Below are 16,139 nucleotides of genomic sequence, written 5' to 3'. Positions count from 1 at the left end.
TTACCAATGTCTTGTATCAACATTCTTCAGTTAATAATAATACATTTATATGTAGTAATCAGTTCACCTCTCTGTTGACATGGATTCTTTTCCCCTAGTCTGATTCAGTCTAAATCTGCTCTATAATACTCTAGTCCAAGTATGGTTCTAGTAATGTAGATAGTTCTGAGTGTCACATTTTAGCAAGGAGATTGACAATCTTGAAAGCATCCAGAAGAATAGCCAGGATAGTGGGAATCCTGGAGTCGAAGAAACATGGAAATCAACTTAAGGAGCTGGGAATGTTTAGCTTGTAGAAGGGAAGACTAAGGTAGGACACAGAAGACATCTTTGACTATCTAAAGAGGTGTCATGAAAAAGACAGAGATTAGTCTTGTTATGTTTGACCTCAGAGATCAAAATCAAGAAAAATAGGCAGAAAGGTCAGTGAGTCAGATTTATGCTTGATATCAGTTCAGTTAACTGAAGTGTTCATTAACTAGCTACTATTTGCCAGGTGCTGTACTAGGCACTAAGGATACTCAACAATACTTACCCCCTCAAGGAATTTGCATTCTACTGAAATATAAGAAAAAGCTGTCTGGGGGCAGCTGGGTAGCTCAGTGGATTGAGAGCCAGGCCGAGAGATGGGAGGTCCTAGGTTCAAATCTGGTCTCAGACACTTCCCGGTTGTGTGACCCTGGGGAAATCACTTGACCCCCATTGCCTAGTCCTTACCCCTCTTCTGCCTTGGAACCAATACACAGTATTGATTCCAAGATGCAAGGTAAGGGTTTAATTAAAAAAAAAAAGAAAAAGCTGTCTAACAATTACATCTAACCAAATTAAACTGCCCTGGGAGATGGTTGGTTCTTTCCAAATACAGGTCTTCAAAAGAACGCATAATATTACGGGACAAATTTGGACTAAAGGAATTCTGAGCATCTATTTTCTCTGTTAATTTGATAATTACAGAAAGTTTCAAATTAATCTCCCCATTCTTTATCATTCAGCTTCAAAAAGCAATTAGATAGCAAATTCAAAGCACTACAAATCAAGAAGCTCTGAAATACAATGGGGTTTATTTTCACCTTTTCCCAAGAAGCTGAATTATTATCTAAAATAAAGAATGATACGCCTACAGTTTTAGACTGAAGCTCAGTCCAAAATAGAATAGCAGTGTTATGCTTAATCCAGCCATCAACTATAATTAGCTTGTCTGCAGCTAAAAGGAAAAAAAAAAACCCTTCAAGCAACCACACAAGCAGGGCTGGTTGAACAACAATACTTGGCTCTCTTTCACCTGTACATATTTAAATGTTTTGCAAGTATATTCATTAAATGGAGAAAATCTTGCCCAGGAAATCATTTTGAGGCACAAAGGGCCTAATTCATATCTTTCTCAGGGAACTCTTTCAATACTTTCCCCTCCACAACCCCACCCATTTGATGACTATTTTAGAACTTGCCACAAGGTAACCTGCCATGAGCAACATGTGATACTCAAGCACATTACTGGATTCAGAGCCCAAACCAAGCAAATGAGTCACTAAGGTAACTAGCATGCATCATAATGAATGAAATCCCAACATACTTTCTTTGCTGTCGATATCCTGATATGTCTAGAAGGGTTTTCCGAGGGAAAGACCGAAAGAGCTTCTGCACCTGCTGTTTCCATGACAACAATCTTTTTTTCTGTGTCTCTGTAAATGCCTGCAAAAGCAAATAGGACTTTTTGTGTGTAATGCAGCTTGGCATGAGAGGAAAAACACGCAATTAAATATGGGAAAAGATTGGAGCCTGGTCAGCTTGGCTTAAAAGATTTTAGTTTATAACCCAACACAAATATACTAATTAGTTTTATTTTGGCAACCACCTGTAACAAAATTCTGTATTTCACATAGAAGATACTTGGTAGACTATACTACACGAAACCTGTTAAAACAGACATCCTTTTGATTTTTTTAAAGATTAAATATCATCAATACTTGCACTTGACTCACACTCTATTTATAATTAGAAATGAATTGCAAAATTGATTGTAATATTCAGGCTTTAGAGGACTTCCTGCATCTTCAGAATCAATGGAAAAACTCTTAACTTCTCCAAAAATCTACATATAATAATGCACTATTTACAATTGGTATAACCTTCAAATAATTTAATATATTAAATATATTTAAATAATTTGTTAAAACATCTACCATGCAAAGATCTGTCTCCCCCTCTCTCTCTTCCTTCCCCTTTCTGCATCTCCCTTTCTCACTCTTTCTCTTCCCTTTCTCCTTTCTCCCTCTCTCTCTCTTTCTCCCTCCCACTCTCCTTCTTCCTCTCTTTCTCCCTCTCCCTCTCCCTCTCTCCCTTCTCTCCCTTTCTCTTTCTCCCTCCCTCTTTCTCCTTCCTTCCCCTCTCTCCATCCCTCCTCTCTTTATGAGAGATATAAAGACATATACCTCCTTTTTATCCCTCCTTCTCCAACTCCATTCACCTGAGATGTATGGTCCTGCCAAGGTTTTCAATGTCTCTTCTAATTGGTGTGTTAGAGGACACACTAGTTATAGACTACACTAATTTTAGTACTTCACACTGCTTCCTATTCTGATACTTCTTTGTGGCATCTAGGTGACCCTGGAATCTTTAGGAATATAGCAGAATAAGTACTGACAAGTTTTCCCACTTTCAGAGGCTTCAAGAATCAATCTGGTGCCAGAATAACTCTGCTGTCTGAGGATCAACAGTAAGAACAGTATCACTGTATCATCAGCATCAGCCATATCAACAGTAGGTTGTCCACAAGATGATAACTCCTTTAGAAGGACTGTGGCAACTCCTGAAACAAAGATATTTAAATGGACCTCTATTCAATGGGACCCTTCCTCTTTCCATAGTAATTCAGGGCAGAAAACAGCAAAAGGTGCCAAGATATATATATATATATATATATATATATATATATATATATATATATATTTTTTTTTTTTTATGTTCCGTCATTTTTGGTTGTGTTTGATTCTTCATGGGGTTTTCTTGGCAAAGAAACCGGGAGTGGTTTGCTTTTCCTTCTCCACTTCCTTTTATATATGAGGAAACTGAAGCAAATAGGGTTAAGGGACTTGCAGGGTCATATAGCTATTGAGTATCTGAGACGAGATTTTAATTTAGGAAGATAAGTCTTCCTGACTCCAGGCCTGGCACTTTTAACTGCCTGCTTCTAAAAACATATATTTTAGAAATACATAAACATCAACTATACCATGAGTAACTTTAAATGTGAAATCTTTGGTTCAATGACTAATTAATTGATATACTATAATGGAAGAAATAAAAATTGAGATTGCTGAAATAAAAATAGAAGACAAAGGTTATTGCAGCTAAATGGAAGTGTGGTTCAAAAAATCTCACTGGAGAACTAAATAAGGGATTGGCAGAGCTAGATTCAATCAAGAGCAACAAAAAACATTAGTTAATGTTAATGTATACTTGATTTTCTCATCCTCCAATGTTCCTCCAATTTTAGATTCTGTGCTAACAATTGCTGTAAAGGGTAAAGGAGAGAAATTCTATGAAGACCTCAACCAAATCAAGTCAATATATTTTGATACACAAATATACAAATTAACTTCAGTCTGAAAATAGATGTGCAGAGGGTGGCTTAAAAACAAGAGGCCAAAGTTTTGTAGACTACTAAAAACCTCACATCTATTTCTCTTGAACACATTCTGCCTAAAGAGAATCTGAAGGCATTGGACAAGGTAGGTATTAAGCTGTAACTGAAGGGACAAGCTACAAATTTTCAAAAGAGATCAGAATCAGCTGTCCATGTGCAGTTGGACCATCGACTAGTTAGAACAAAGATTGACATCAACATCACATTAGAAAGATAAAGATGAGAGGACACGACGAACAAGTGTAACAACTTCAATTTGTCTACTTCAAATAAATTGCTGATGAGACTGGGAAATTAAAAAAAAAAAGACAAAGATACTGACCTTAATTAATACCATCATTTCCTTCATAAGTTTAACGTACATAAAACAGTTGCCACAACAAGGATACCAACAGAGCACAGAAACTGATTCAGCCTCCAAAAGACCTCCCTGACAAGTAGAGAGACATGGAAGCCAGGAGGCAATAATGGAATAGAATATTGTCATTTGTGAAACATTGGTGGATTAAGATGCTGAAAGATGATGGGACAATATTAGTACCTTTTAAAACAGCAAAAGAGCGAAAATGGAAACAAGTCTATAAATAGCTTGACAAGAGACCCAAATGAGTCACTTCATCCTAAGATTATTCAAGTAAAACTGAGAGAAGTATTTCTTTTTTTTTTTAAACCCTTACCTTTCATCTTGGATTTAATACTGTGTATTGGTTCCAAGGCAGAAGAGCAGTAAGGGCTAGGCAGTGGGAGTTAAATGATTTGCCTAGGGTCACACAGCTAGGAAGTGTCTGAGTTCAGATTTGAACCCAGGACCTCCTGTCTCTAGGCCTGGCTTTCAATCCACTGAGCTACCCTAGTAGCTGCCCCCTTCAATTTTCAATATATATAAAATTTATATTTTTCAAATATATATTCTCAAGTATATAAAATAGAACAAATTTGTCAAGGTTTCTGTAATGACCTATTTTCATTAGCAGTAAGAGAGGAGCTGCCACATTTGGGCCCTAACATCTTAGTCTCCAATGTGTAATACAAAGAAATAGAAATGATTTTACAAAGACAAAGTTGGGAAAAGCGACTGGACCAGACTAAATGCACATTGAGGAAATCTCTGTTGGAGGCAACAAATCTCAAAAGCATGAATATCTCAAATGGGAGAAGATACCAAAAGATTAACTACTGAGGCATGTCTACTTTCTCAACTTCATAAAATCTTGATGAGAATGAGCTACAAGTATATAAAGGGTATCCTACCTAGATGAAAATAGGAGAAGGGAAAAAGCAAGTTTGCGCAAATGGTACCTGAACAAATTATATATTTATAGCAACCACAATTGACTGAAAAGTACAGAGAATTCAAGATCTCATTATGTTTATTGTTTGTTGATTATTTTTAAAACATTTGACTAGGTAGAACAAAATTGAGCCTTAAGATAATCCTCCAGCAAGGAGTTTCTCATGCATATGTTTAAGACCATAATAGAAATCTTGATAAGTGTCACCAGAAAGATAACTTTTTTTCAATGATTATTAATATCAAGTGATGCATTAAAACAAGATACTTGTCTCAGGGTCTTCTGTATGGTTTAAAGGGGAAAAAAATTCTCTGTTTCTGGTAAGGTCCTCCAGGTGTTCTTATTGCAAATGATATTGTACTGATATCATCAAACAACAAAAACATTATAGAACCTTCTACATGAGATCCATTAATTATTCAAAAGATATCAGCTAACAAGTCACACAGGAAAAACCAAATGGATGAAAAATGCCAACTGTTATAGACTCAAATATGAATTTGTATGGCCAGTCCATTCAGTAAGTATATAAGCATAAAAATCTGGCATGGGCAGTACAAATAGATAACTAATTGGGTCTAGAATTAAATAGGAAGAATAGAGGAGGGTTGATGGCATTTGCACACAGAAATTGTGGGCTTTTAATTGTTCTCTTGTTCAAAGACCCATCTTTGCAACACAAATATACACCTTGAGATTCTCTTTAATGGTAAAGCTCAGAATATCATAGTCTCTGAGAAATTACTATTGCAGGTGATTCAAAAATCAATGAAGAGATTCATGATAGACATAAACTTGATCTAATAAATTTCTAATGATGTATTATATTCAAAAAGTGGCTTAGATTATTATTATTGAAAAAATATATGACTGGAAAAGGCGGTAGGACAGTTGTGTGACAATGAGAGAGAATAGATAAAAGCTTAACTGTACCATTGGGATCCATGATATATAAAAAATCCTGGAGGAAACACCCTGAAATGTTTTGTGGGTTTTCTGGGGAGATCTGAGGGGAAGAACATGAAAAAGAACTGCACAGGATAAAAGAGCAGGGAGAGGTTACAATTTGTACCAACTGATATTGTACTATATTATTGAGGTCACGATCTGTTCAAATATTGAGGTATGCTTGCTCTGGATTTGTGATTTCGTTGATATAGCTTTCTCAGTAAAAAAATTCAACAGAGCTTGGGACACTAAGAGCCAGTGAGGAAACAGAACTAGAAATCAGATGTCTCTGTAATCAGCTCTCTTTTCCACTATACTATATTGCCTTCTACTGAAGTACACATACAACATACATACACCCCTCTCACATACCTCATATATGTGTATATACTTATGGATATTACAGTGTGTATATATATATATACGTAGACATATATATGTATACCTCTACCTCTTTTATGAAAGCCCAACAGTGTCCTTGTCCTTGATCTTATCTGCATTAGCTCCCTTGAATTAGAAGATTTAACTTTAAGGAGGGATCTTAATTCCCTGAAACTAAGAGACTTAGTCTTGTTTGTGGTGACTAAACTAAGAGTGGCAATAATCTTTAATTCAATCAAAGAGGTATTACTTTATTCTCTCTTGATCATATTAAAGTTGTTAAAGAAGAGAAAGTTAACTGATCTTAGAAAAATATTTTCCCCAAGAATGTCCTGGATTTACTATTACTATAACATGACTATAATTCTTTTCTGAAAATTTTAAATTATGAACCTTTGTTACGGAATTCTGTCTTTTGTTTCAGCATTACTATAAAAGGAAAGTGGCAATTGCTTGGATCAGAGATAGTATTCTAATTAGAAGAGAGACCTCTGAACCTCTTTCCAAGAAGGAATGTTTGTAATATTAATAAATTGTCTCTGAAAAATTTAGACTAAAATGCATAGCATAGAATTTTTCTTCCATATTAGACATAATTTAATATGTGTTCATCATGTTTTCTATGTCTTGGATCCCCATCATGAATTACTGGTTAAATGATTTATCCAGGATGCCAGAGGCAAGAACCATAAGGCATTTTCTAGAGAGCTCTTGTGTTAATCAGCAATCAAATATCTAGAGTTTTGCCATCTTTAGAAATTTTATCTTTAGGAAACTTCAAGAGAGATTTCATAAAGGCAAGGCTTGAATGCAAGTTTTCCTGATCCAGGGAAGCTCTCTATACACAATGCCATAAACTTCATCAAACTGATTCATATAAAGATATTTCTATTCTTAACAATTCAAGCTTTTAATCTTTCCATTCATTATTATAAGCCACTCTTGGTTCATTTCCATGTATGTAGTAGTCAAATGTCATCAAAAATGATCACCAGTCATTGAACTAATGCACTATTGACAAGGCTGAGGGGGCTTTAAAAGAAATTGCTTTTAAAGCATTTTGATGAACAGCAAATAAAAAGTGTAATGGAAACATGCTCTCTTTTAGCTCATTGCTATCAATTAGTAAGTGTTCAATTAAAATGCCAACAGAAATTCTGTGATGTATGTATGTGGCAGACATTATTACCCATACTTTATTAATAAAGTATATTCTTTTCTTTTCAAGATATCATTCATTCATGTGTTGATTACTCCATCCATAGGGTCATATTAGAAGTGGAAGATATGGAGAACTATAATTACAAAGTTCTTATCCTCAAGCAAGAATAGTAGGAAAACAGAAATGGTGTTCATTCAACAAACATTTATTGAGTATCTATGACTCGGCTAGTGGATATAAGGATTAATGAGAGGGTTCCCTATCCTTAAGGAGATTATAGTCAACAGCCTTTGTTGGCTTAATTTTTTTTAGATTTCCCAGCAAGTACCAATGAATAACTCCTTTTGTTAATATAGATGAATTCATTGACATTATTTGTACACTATTCAGTTTTCTATCCATAGAAACATGAACCAAACAAAGGACTTAGAGAACTTGCTAATGAATTTGATGCTGAAGAGAATAAGACTAGCCTTATAAATCTCAACTTGACCTTTTTAATAATGGGTAATAATTGGGCAATTAATTTAGTTTCTCTAAATTTTCTCATCTATAAATTAATGGGCTTGGATTAGATGGGCTTAGATTAAGTTTCCTTCTAGCTACAACTCTGGTCCTAGAGTAAAATAACCGATTTTCCTGATTATAAAGAAGCGAGTTGTTCACAATTTAAAGGTGCATTAAAAATGGCCCCAGAGACACCATTTTATACAAATGTTTCCCAAGTTAACAAGTAGTATTTAAGCAGATGGAAATAGTTTTATTTCTTCACAAAATGAATTATTGATTCACCTATCACTTACAAAACATTAGATTTGTTATTCATTTAACCCAAGGGTACATATAGTGGTAGTGATTCACTAAGGATCCATATGGTGTTTAGCAAAGGTCAATTCTGTACCCCATCAATATTTCAAATCACATTTTGGTAACATAGGAGCCTAGAGTCAGTGCTCTAGGGCTGGGGGGGGGATTGGGGGAGAGAAAGTGGGCATAATTATTCTTCTATTTATTCAAAATGCCTTCAGGATTACAGTGGGGAAGGATAACATTCATTATGTTCAGATAACCCTCATTTTGACCTGAATTTGTTGCATATCCCATGAACATATCCAGAAACTCACCATTCTAAGCAGTCACCAGGACTCAGGTTAAACTAGCATTATTCATGCCATGTTTAGACAAATAAGCATGTATTTGAGACAGATGATGATTGTTTCTGAAATGGGTATAGTTGCATTAATGCTTACCAAAGGAGAAAAAAGCTCCATGAGGGAAAACAAAATCATGAGATAAGGAAGTGACAAGAGGCATTTAACACATGGGGGATAACATCCTAGGACAGGGAAGCATTTTGGCACCAGAGGCAGTAGAAATAGAAACCTTTGTCCTTCCTCTCACCATCACACTAAACTTTCTCACTGTTTTGTGGGGTCAGTGCCCACAGTCCCTAGGGAGGAAGGGAGGGCGTCTCAACCTAGTCAACAACTTTCCTCTTCTCCAGTTAAAGAGTGATGTTTACAGCCAGTGAAAGAGAGTCCTGTCTAAGGGAATCCTATTTAGCCCTTTGCTGGAATGAACAGTGTGTGCTGCATGGGGGCCTCAAAAGGGAATGTGTGTTTGGTAGGCATGGAATAACTTGGGGCTGTGGAAAATTATTTATACACATTCCTCTTTCTTGAACTAAAATAATAATAATAAAACTGTTAGAGAACATTTTCCTAAAGTGGAGACAGGGCTTCCCCCCCAACTTCCTGTCCATGAGTTACCCTCCTGTAATCAGGATGTGTTTTGCTAGCATTGACCCATGGCAAGCAAGAGAAAGGCTGAGAAAAGTTCCATATTTTATATTGCCATCATGCCTTATATGACACAAAAGTGGTCAAATGAGAAGAAAAAAAAAGCAAAGTAAATGTGAGAGAGGGGTGTGTGTGTGTGAGAGAGAAGACATTCTGATAACACAAATCAGGCTGACATTTATGGGCTGACAAGGCATCACGAAGCCTGGATAACTTCTAAAATATAAGTGATTTGACTAATGAACTCTGAGCACTTGGAGCCAGGTGGAAAAGTTTTTTGTATTCCAATATGCTGCAGACTCAATTCTTAGGAATAGAGGCAGTGGGAAGAGAAAGCCAAACTGCCCAACTTATTATCTCCCCATTTATTCCATCTCCTGAATCCATTCCTTTTGAATAAACTATACCTCATGTCTGGAAGGTCCTCTTTTCCTTACCTCCATCTCACAGAAGCCCTAGCTTCTTCTAAAGCCCAACTCAAATGCCATATCCCATAGGATAGCTCTCCCTGTTTCTAATGTTCAACCTATCCTGCCTTTGCCTGATTATTTTGTAGTGAATTTGCGTTTTTTGTATTTTTTCTTGTTCATATCATTCTCCCACAGTGGGATAAGTATAATCTATTTTACCTTTCTATCCATCATGCCCAGCACATGGTAGGTGCTTAACAAATATTTCTTGAAAGAAAGAATGAAGGTAGGGAAGCATCATCTTTTGTAGACTTAAGAGACCTCCTGTGTCTCTAATCCTGAACTTTCTTCTCCACTTATTAATGGTTGTAATAAGCTTCTTGAGAATACCTGTTCTAACTTCCCTTCTTTATAGGCAGTACATATTTATAAACACACATACATGCACACATAAAACTCCCTGAAGTGGTGAAGGTCAAAGCTGGCAGGGTTGACAAAAGGAAAGTCTGGCACTGGTCAAAGGGAAGGTAGAAACCATTATAAATAATGTTTTATCTATCTGGATCTTCAGCTGCATTTAGAGTGCCTCTTTAAGCAGAAGAAAACATTTTTTAAAAAGTTCACTTTAAAACAAATTTCTTGGAGCAGTTCAATATTTTAAAGAGCCACAAGTCTAATTTTTTACATAGTTAGCTGATCAGGTGTTTGACAACTCTGGCTGAAACAACCTGGACAAATAATTAGTGTATGAAGGGAAAAAGAAACAGAAAAGTCAAGGACACGGGTCATTAATGAGGGTGAAATAAAAAAGAAAGAATTTAAAGATCAAAACAAATACTTTTTTACTTTAAGGGAGAAAGCAATGTGGCTTCAAGAGTAGCAAAAGACTCTCAGTGTGGGGATATAGTAGAGAATTTAACTTTGGTCTTAACCATGGGCCACAGCTGCAGTGCCTGATGGACAGCTGGTGAGGGCTTGAAGGGGAAAGAGGGAGTGGGAATATGGGTAGAGAGCTGGAATTCTGAAATTTATATCTTCTTCAACATAACCCAAGGTTCTCAGCTGTCAAAGAAGTTGGCACATCCTCCTGGCATGTTGTTTCATGGCTTCTTGCTTTACAGAGTCCTTTGGGCCTTTATGATTTCATTTTATACCTATATCATAGAAAAACTCCCACCCAAACTTGATTTATGCAGGAAGGTAATTTTGAAAACTTCAGAATCTGACATCTGCAGAAAGATTGGGGAACCTCTGAAAACCCCGCCTACCCTAGCACATATGGCCATCCACCATTCTCCCAATTATACATTCAGATAGAACACACCAATGTACATGTATTCCATGGATCTGGGACCTTTTTCCTCTTCATAAAATAAGATTTCCCATATATTGTATATACAGGTGGCACTTCCTCAACATATTTTAGTTGTTTTCTAAGGTTAAATATAGTTCCTATCAACATTATGTTAATATAGAAATACCTCACAATATTTATAAATATTTATAATATATGCACCCATATGCCAATGCCAATGCTATGCACCCATACACATGCCAATACACTTTCTGTCTCTGTATTTCATTTTGACTCTCAGATTCCATGAGTTGAGCAGGAGAATATTTTAATAGAAAATAAAATATAATATAATATAATATAATATAAAATATAAAATTTTAAAAGGGCCAGATTGGGCTCTGTACTAACCACCTCCTTTTTCATTGCTTAGGGAATTTTTCACAGTGTCAAGGATTCATTATTAAATCAAATTTCTTGATTTTATATGAATATCTTTGGACAATTCAAAGGATATGCTGAGCTTTTATTAGTTGACCATAGTCTTGTTCTAATAGGAAGAATATCAACTTTACAAACTGTTGAGCCATTTCTAAGCAATACACACAAGTGTCTCAAAATGCTTGTCACCACTCACCTCATGAATTAGACACTTGTCTATGAGTTGTAAGTAGGAACTTATATTTTCCTCATCAGGTCTAGAGACCAGGAGCTGTGTACACACTGCAAAGGGAAGGAAGAAAAGTTAGAAAATTGCACATGGTTTTCTCAAATATGTTAGTTTTGCCAATCAAAAGGGAGGCTAGGGCAGGAAAGGTGCATGTGTGATTTTATTTTCATGTAAACTTACTAAAACATATGAAAAGAACCTAAGTTTATTCATTCTGCCAAGTTCAAATGAACTGTCACTGGAGGAGAACTTTGTCTAGAGCAACCCACTAAGTTAATCCCAGTCATACCGTTCTATTTTAAGCTTCTTGCTATTGAGTATGAGATGAGAAACATGGTGGCTGGCTGTAATGTACTTAATTTATGTCTTTGAATTGAGTTACCAGGCTGTTCCCACTGAAAGGGAAAATAATTCAAGAACACAGTTTGAATGGAGGCATAGTTTTTCCCCTTCTCCCTATCTCTGTCTCTCTCCTCCTCCCCTTTGCTACCCTCCTCTTCTCTTTCCCTTTCAGTCTCTCTCTCTCTCTCTCTCTCTCTCTCTCTCTCTCTCTCTCTCTCTCTCTCTCTCTCTCTCTCTCTCTCTCTCTCTCTTTCTCTCTCTCTCTCTCTCTCTCTCTCCTTCCCTCTCCCTCCCCCCCACCTCTCACTTTTTCCCCCTTCTCTTTCTTCTTTTTCTCCCTTTCTTATTGTTTTGGTCATTTTTGTGAATGCAGTACAATTATTTTTCAAAAGTCAAACAGGATTTTATTTCTCATTAGTAGGAATTTGGAAATCATATATCTCTCTCTTAAAAAATAAAATATGTGGACATGCACTTACATATGTTCCTATTGAATGGATACTTTTCTATATGTAACATTATTTCTACATTGACCAGTATTATTGGACACAACTCAAAACCATAGATCCATTCATATAGCAATAGGTTAATATATTCAGAGTGCAAAGTCATTAAGTGCAAAAATAAAAATTCCTCTTGTTTTATATCTCTCTTTAAGTCCCTCTGCTCAATTTAATTCAATTAAATAATAATAATAATAATAAGGTACCTACAATGTGTAAGACACTAAGGACACTAAGACAAAATGAATGCCCCTCTAGAATGGCTTATGTTCTAGTTGAGGGGGGAATGCAATACTTAAATAGATATTTAAAATATAATTTGAAGAGAATAAAATTACTAACAACAGGCAGTTTGTTTCTCATAGGGGTGAAAACTGACTTGAACCTTGGAAGAGGTACGCTATTATGACTTGCAAATCAGAGATCTGATGTTGGCATTAGTGGTAAAATAGTCATCCAGAGATACCCCCTCACCAGATAGTACTATGGATCTCACTAAGCTCAACCTAATACTTTTAGGTATGCAAAGTCAGAACTATTATTCCTTATTCCCTGGCCATCTTTTCTACTTTCTTGTCTTGCCATGGCAGGCTTCCTTCCTCCTCTTTCCCCTCTTCAGTTTTGTAACAATAATCAAATCATCTCAGCCATTTTTCTTGAGAGGAGTCTGTCAGTCTCCATGCTTGCCTTATTCACCATACCCTTCCTTGGCTCCCACTCTCTTATATAAATCATCTTCCTCTCATATTAGAATGGAATTTAAGCTCCTTGAGGGCAGGTATTTTTTGGTTTTGTACTTTGATCAACAATGTTTGGCACATAGTTAATAATTTAATAAATGTTTTTTTCACTCAGACACTTATGTACTTATTCATTCATTCAAATTGTAAAATTATCTAGAAACAAACAAACAAAAAAAACCTATTTCTATGCCCTTAAAAGGCAGAGAATCACTTTGTATTTATGTAAAAAGTATTTGGTGTCCAATACTTTGGGTTCAGGGTGTGTGTCAGTTAAGGTCATTTCCTTGCATGTGAGCTCACTATGAATGTTCTTTCTCACATTTATGAAATCTCTTCTAAAAATCCTATCTCACTCAGATGCAGCTAAGCAGTTATACCTGCTGGGGCAGGTGCACTTTAAAATACAGTGGGAAGTTGGGAGTAAAATTAAAAAATCAGAATTTGTGAAGAAACCAACAGCTATTCTTAATGATGTCATCACAGGGTTGGTTTCACCCACAGAGAAGATCTATCTGTCTTTGGAATCTATGAATATCAAGTTTGTTCAAGAAATATGAAGAGTCATTTGTTAGGGGTACAATAGATAAGAGCTCTCGACCTGGAATTAAAGCCTGAATTGAAATTTGGCCCCAGCCATCTATTAAGCTCTCTGACCTTGGGGAGGTCATTTAATGTGTCTGACTTCCTAAACTATAAAATGGGGATAATACCAATCTCTGAGGGTTATTATGAGGATCAAATAAGATTTTTGCAAAGCACTTAGCACAATGTCTATTATTTAATATTAAAGATATGTTTCTTCTCCCCACCCCTACAAGAAAAGGAATGTTTTAGGACTTTTAAAAAGTGTGACTGAAAGGATTTTTCTAATTTAAGGGTTTTATGTTTAGTTGGAAAACTTTTCTAAATCATTTTACTTTTTTATTCTATAATTCCCTCTGCTCTCAAACAATGATATGGGCCTCCTACTTTCTTATTTAGTTATAATCTTGATTGTAAACCCTTATCTTCCCCAAAGTCTTATTCCATTGATCATATTCTCTTTCAATCTTCCCTTCTTCCCCATCTTGCTCTTTTTCTAAACCTTTTATCTTGGAATAAGTATTATGTACGGGTTCTAAGACAGAGGAGTAGTAAGGGCTGGGCAAATTGGGGTTAAGTCACTTGCCTAGGATCACACAGCTAGGAAGTATCTGAGGTTAGATTTAAACCCAGGACCTCCCACTATAGAACTGGCTCTCAATCCACTGAGCCACCTAGCTGCCCACCCAACCCAGCCCCGGCCAATTACTTTTTTGTCCAATGTCTCTGTATATTTCTCTCCCCCACTTACTTCTCTCTCTCTATTCCTCCCCAATTCTTTCTCATCTGTTATTCTCTTGTCTGTATGTGTCTCTCTCCACCTCCCTTCCAACTTGACTTCATCCACTCTTGTCTACAAATATGATCAGGTTTCCCTGACCCTAAAAAAATGGAAAAAAAAAACCCTATCTCAAGTTGTCATCTGATAGTTTGTTTTCCCTTCTATGTCAAACTTCTAGAGTTCTGACTACCCTTACACTTCCTGATCACCAGTTGATTCTTCAATCCCTTTCCATATTGCTTCTATTATTATATCCTTCTGTTCTTTATCTATAGTCTCCAGTGATGATTTTATTTAAAAAATTCAAAGTTGTTTAATTAGTTTTCATTTTCTAGAGCAGAAGATCTTAACATTCTTGGTCTAGTCACTTTTGGCAGTCTGATTATGCCTCTGGATCCCTTTTCAGGACAATGTTTTAAAATTTATTAAAGACAAGATTACAAAGGAACCAAGAATTTCAAAATAGGTATCAAAACACTTTAAAAAATCCTAACAAATTCATGGTCCTCATATTAAGAACCTTAGTCTTTCTTTTTGTAGTTTTTGTCCTTGGTCATCACCTCTCCTTGATAATTTCCTTGGTCTTTGTGTATTGTTCTCTATGTTTCTCTACTTTTTCTCCTCTGGGTCTGTCTGTCCACTTCTACTCACTATAATCCACAGGTTAAGCTTTCTTCTTCTGCTCTCTAAGTATGGTGGAATCCCTTAAGTCTCTGTCATTGGCTCTTATTTCTGCAACCAATGGGAGCATTTTGCTTAATAGGGAAGAGCAAAAAATGCAGAATAAGTCCCTGAGGCAGTTTAAGTGAAAACTATATTGTAACATCAAATTACCAACAGGAAAGTCTTACTTCAATGAAAAAACATCATCATCCTTTTACTCTGACATGGATCCCATTTTAATACATTCTCATCATGAGAAAATGGAAGGAATTTCTATTCAATTTTGGACTGTCTTGTGAGAAAAGTGTATTCAATTATAGAAATTTCAAGAAAATCTTTTTGCAGTGTTTGAATGTAGCCATGTGTGGTTGGGGAAATGGACCATCTGTGTTAGAGATCCTTAACCTACTGTTTAGAGACTCAGTCAAGGACACCGAGGCTATGTTGACCAGAAACACAGGTAGATCCCAAGATTGATATAAGGAGTTTTCTCAGTTGTACATCTCAAGCAACCTATATGTCACATTAAAAACTGGTCCCAAAGTAATCAATCAATTATTGCTTTGAGATACTTGTGGAGGCATGGGACACCTCTTTTCCTGAATTTAAGGAATTGCACCCACATTGGCAAGTCCCTAATCATTCATCCAATTGGAAATCAGATTACCTAATGTTGTATTGTTTCCTTTTAATTAACTGGTCCTGATTTGTTGGGCAATTGGCATACATTGCTTAAGTGATGTGTTCAGGAGATTGAACATTTTGTTTCCTCAGAAATTTCATCTTTTGCTATTATATCATAATGAATCAACAGTTGGGGGCAGGGTGGAGAAAGGAGAAGAATGGAGAGAATTTACTGATTGAATTCTCTTTTAAGAAGTTATTTTAAAAGGAAAATCCCTAGACTATCCTCTCTTCATGTG

General features: G+C 36.0%; 1 protein-coding gene across 9 annotated transcripts in view; it reads right to left on the bottom strand.

Annotated features, from left to right (window-relative positions):
- SAMD4A (sterile alpha motif domain containing 4A) overlaps window positions 1-16,139 on the bottom strand; it is a 315,178-nt gene that overhangs the window by 34,771 nt on the left and 264,268 nt on the right. For all 9 annotated transcript variants that reach the window (XM_001370362.4, XM_001370394.4, XM_056810968.1 and 6 more), the window contains 2 exons: window positions 11,570-11,655; window positions 1,574-1,692 (listed from right to left, as the gene is read on the bottom strand). In XM_001370362.4, the coding sequence (XP_001370399.1) occupies window positions 1,574-1,692; window positions 11,570-11,655 (205 nt within the window). The remainder of the gene's footprint in view (window positions 1-1,573; window positions 1,693-11,569; window positions 11,656-16,139) is intronic.

This window comes from Monodelphis domestica, chromosome 1 (genome assembly GCF_027887165.1).
Source record: "Monodelphis domestica isolate mMonDom1 chromosome 1, mMonDom1.pri, whole genome shotgun sequence".
Taxonomy (NCBI): Eukaryota; Metazoa; Chordata; class Mammalia; order Didelphimorphia; family Didelphidae; genus Monodelphis; species Monodelphis domestica.
This window is presented reverse-complemented; position numbering and strand designations above follow the sequence as displayed.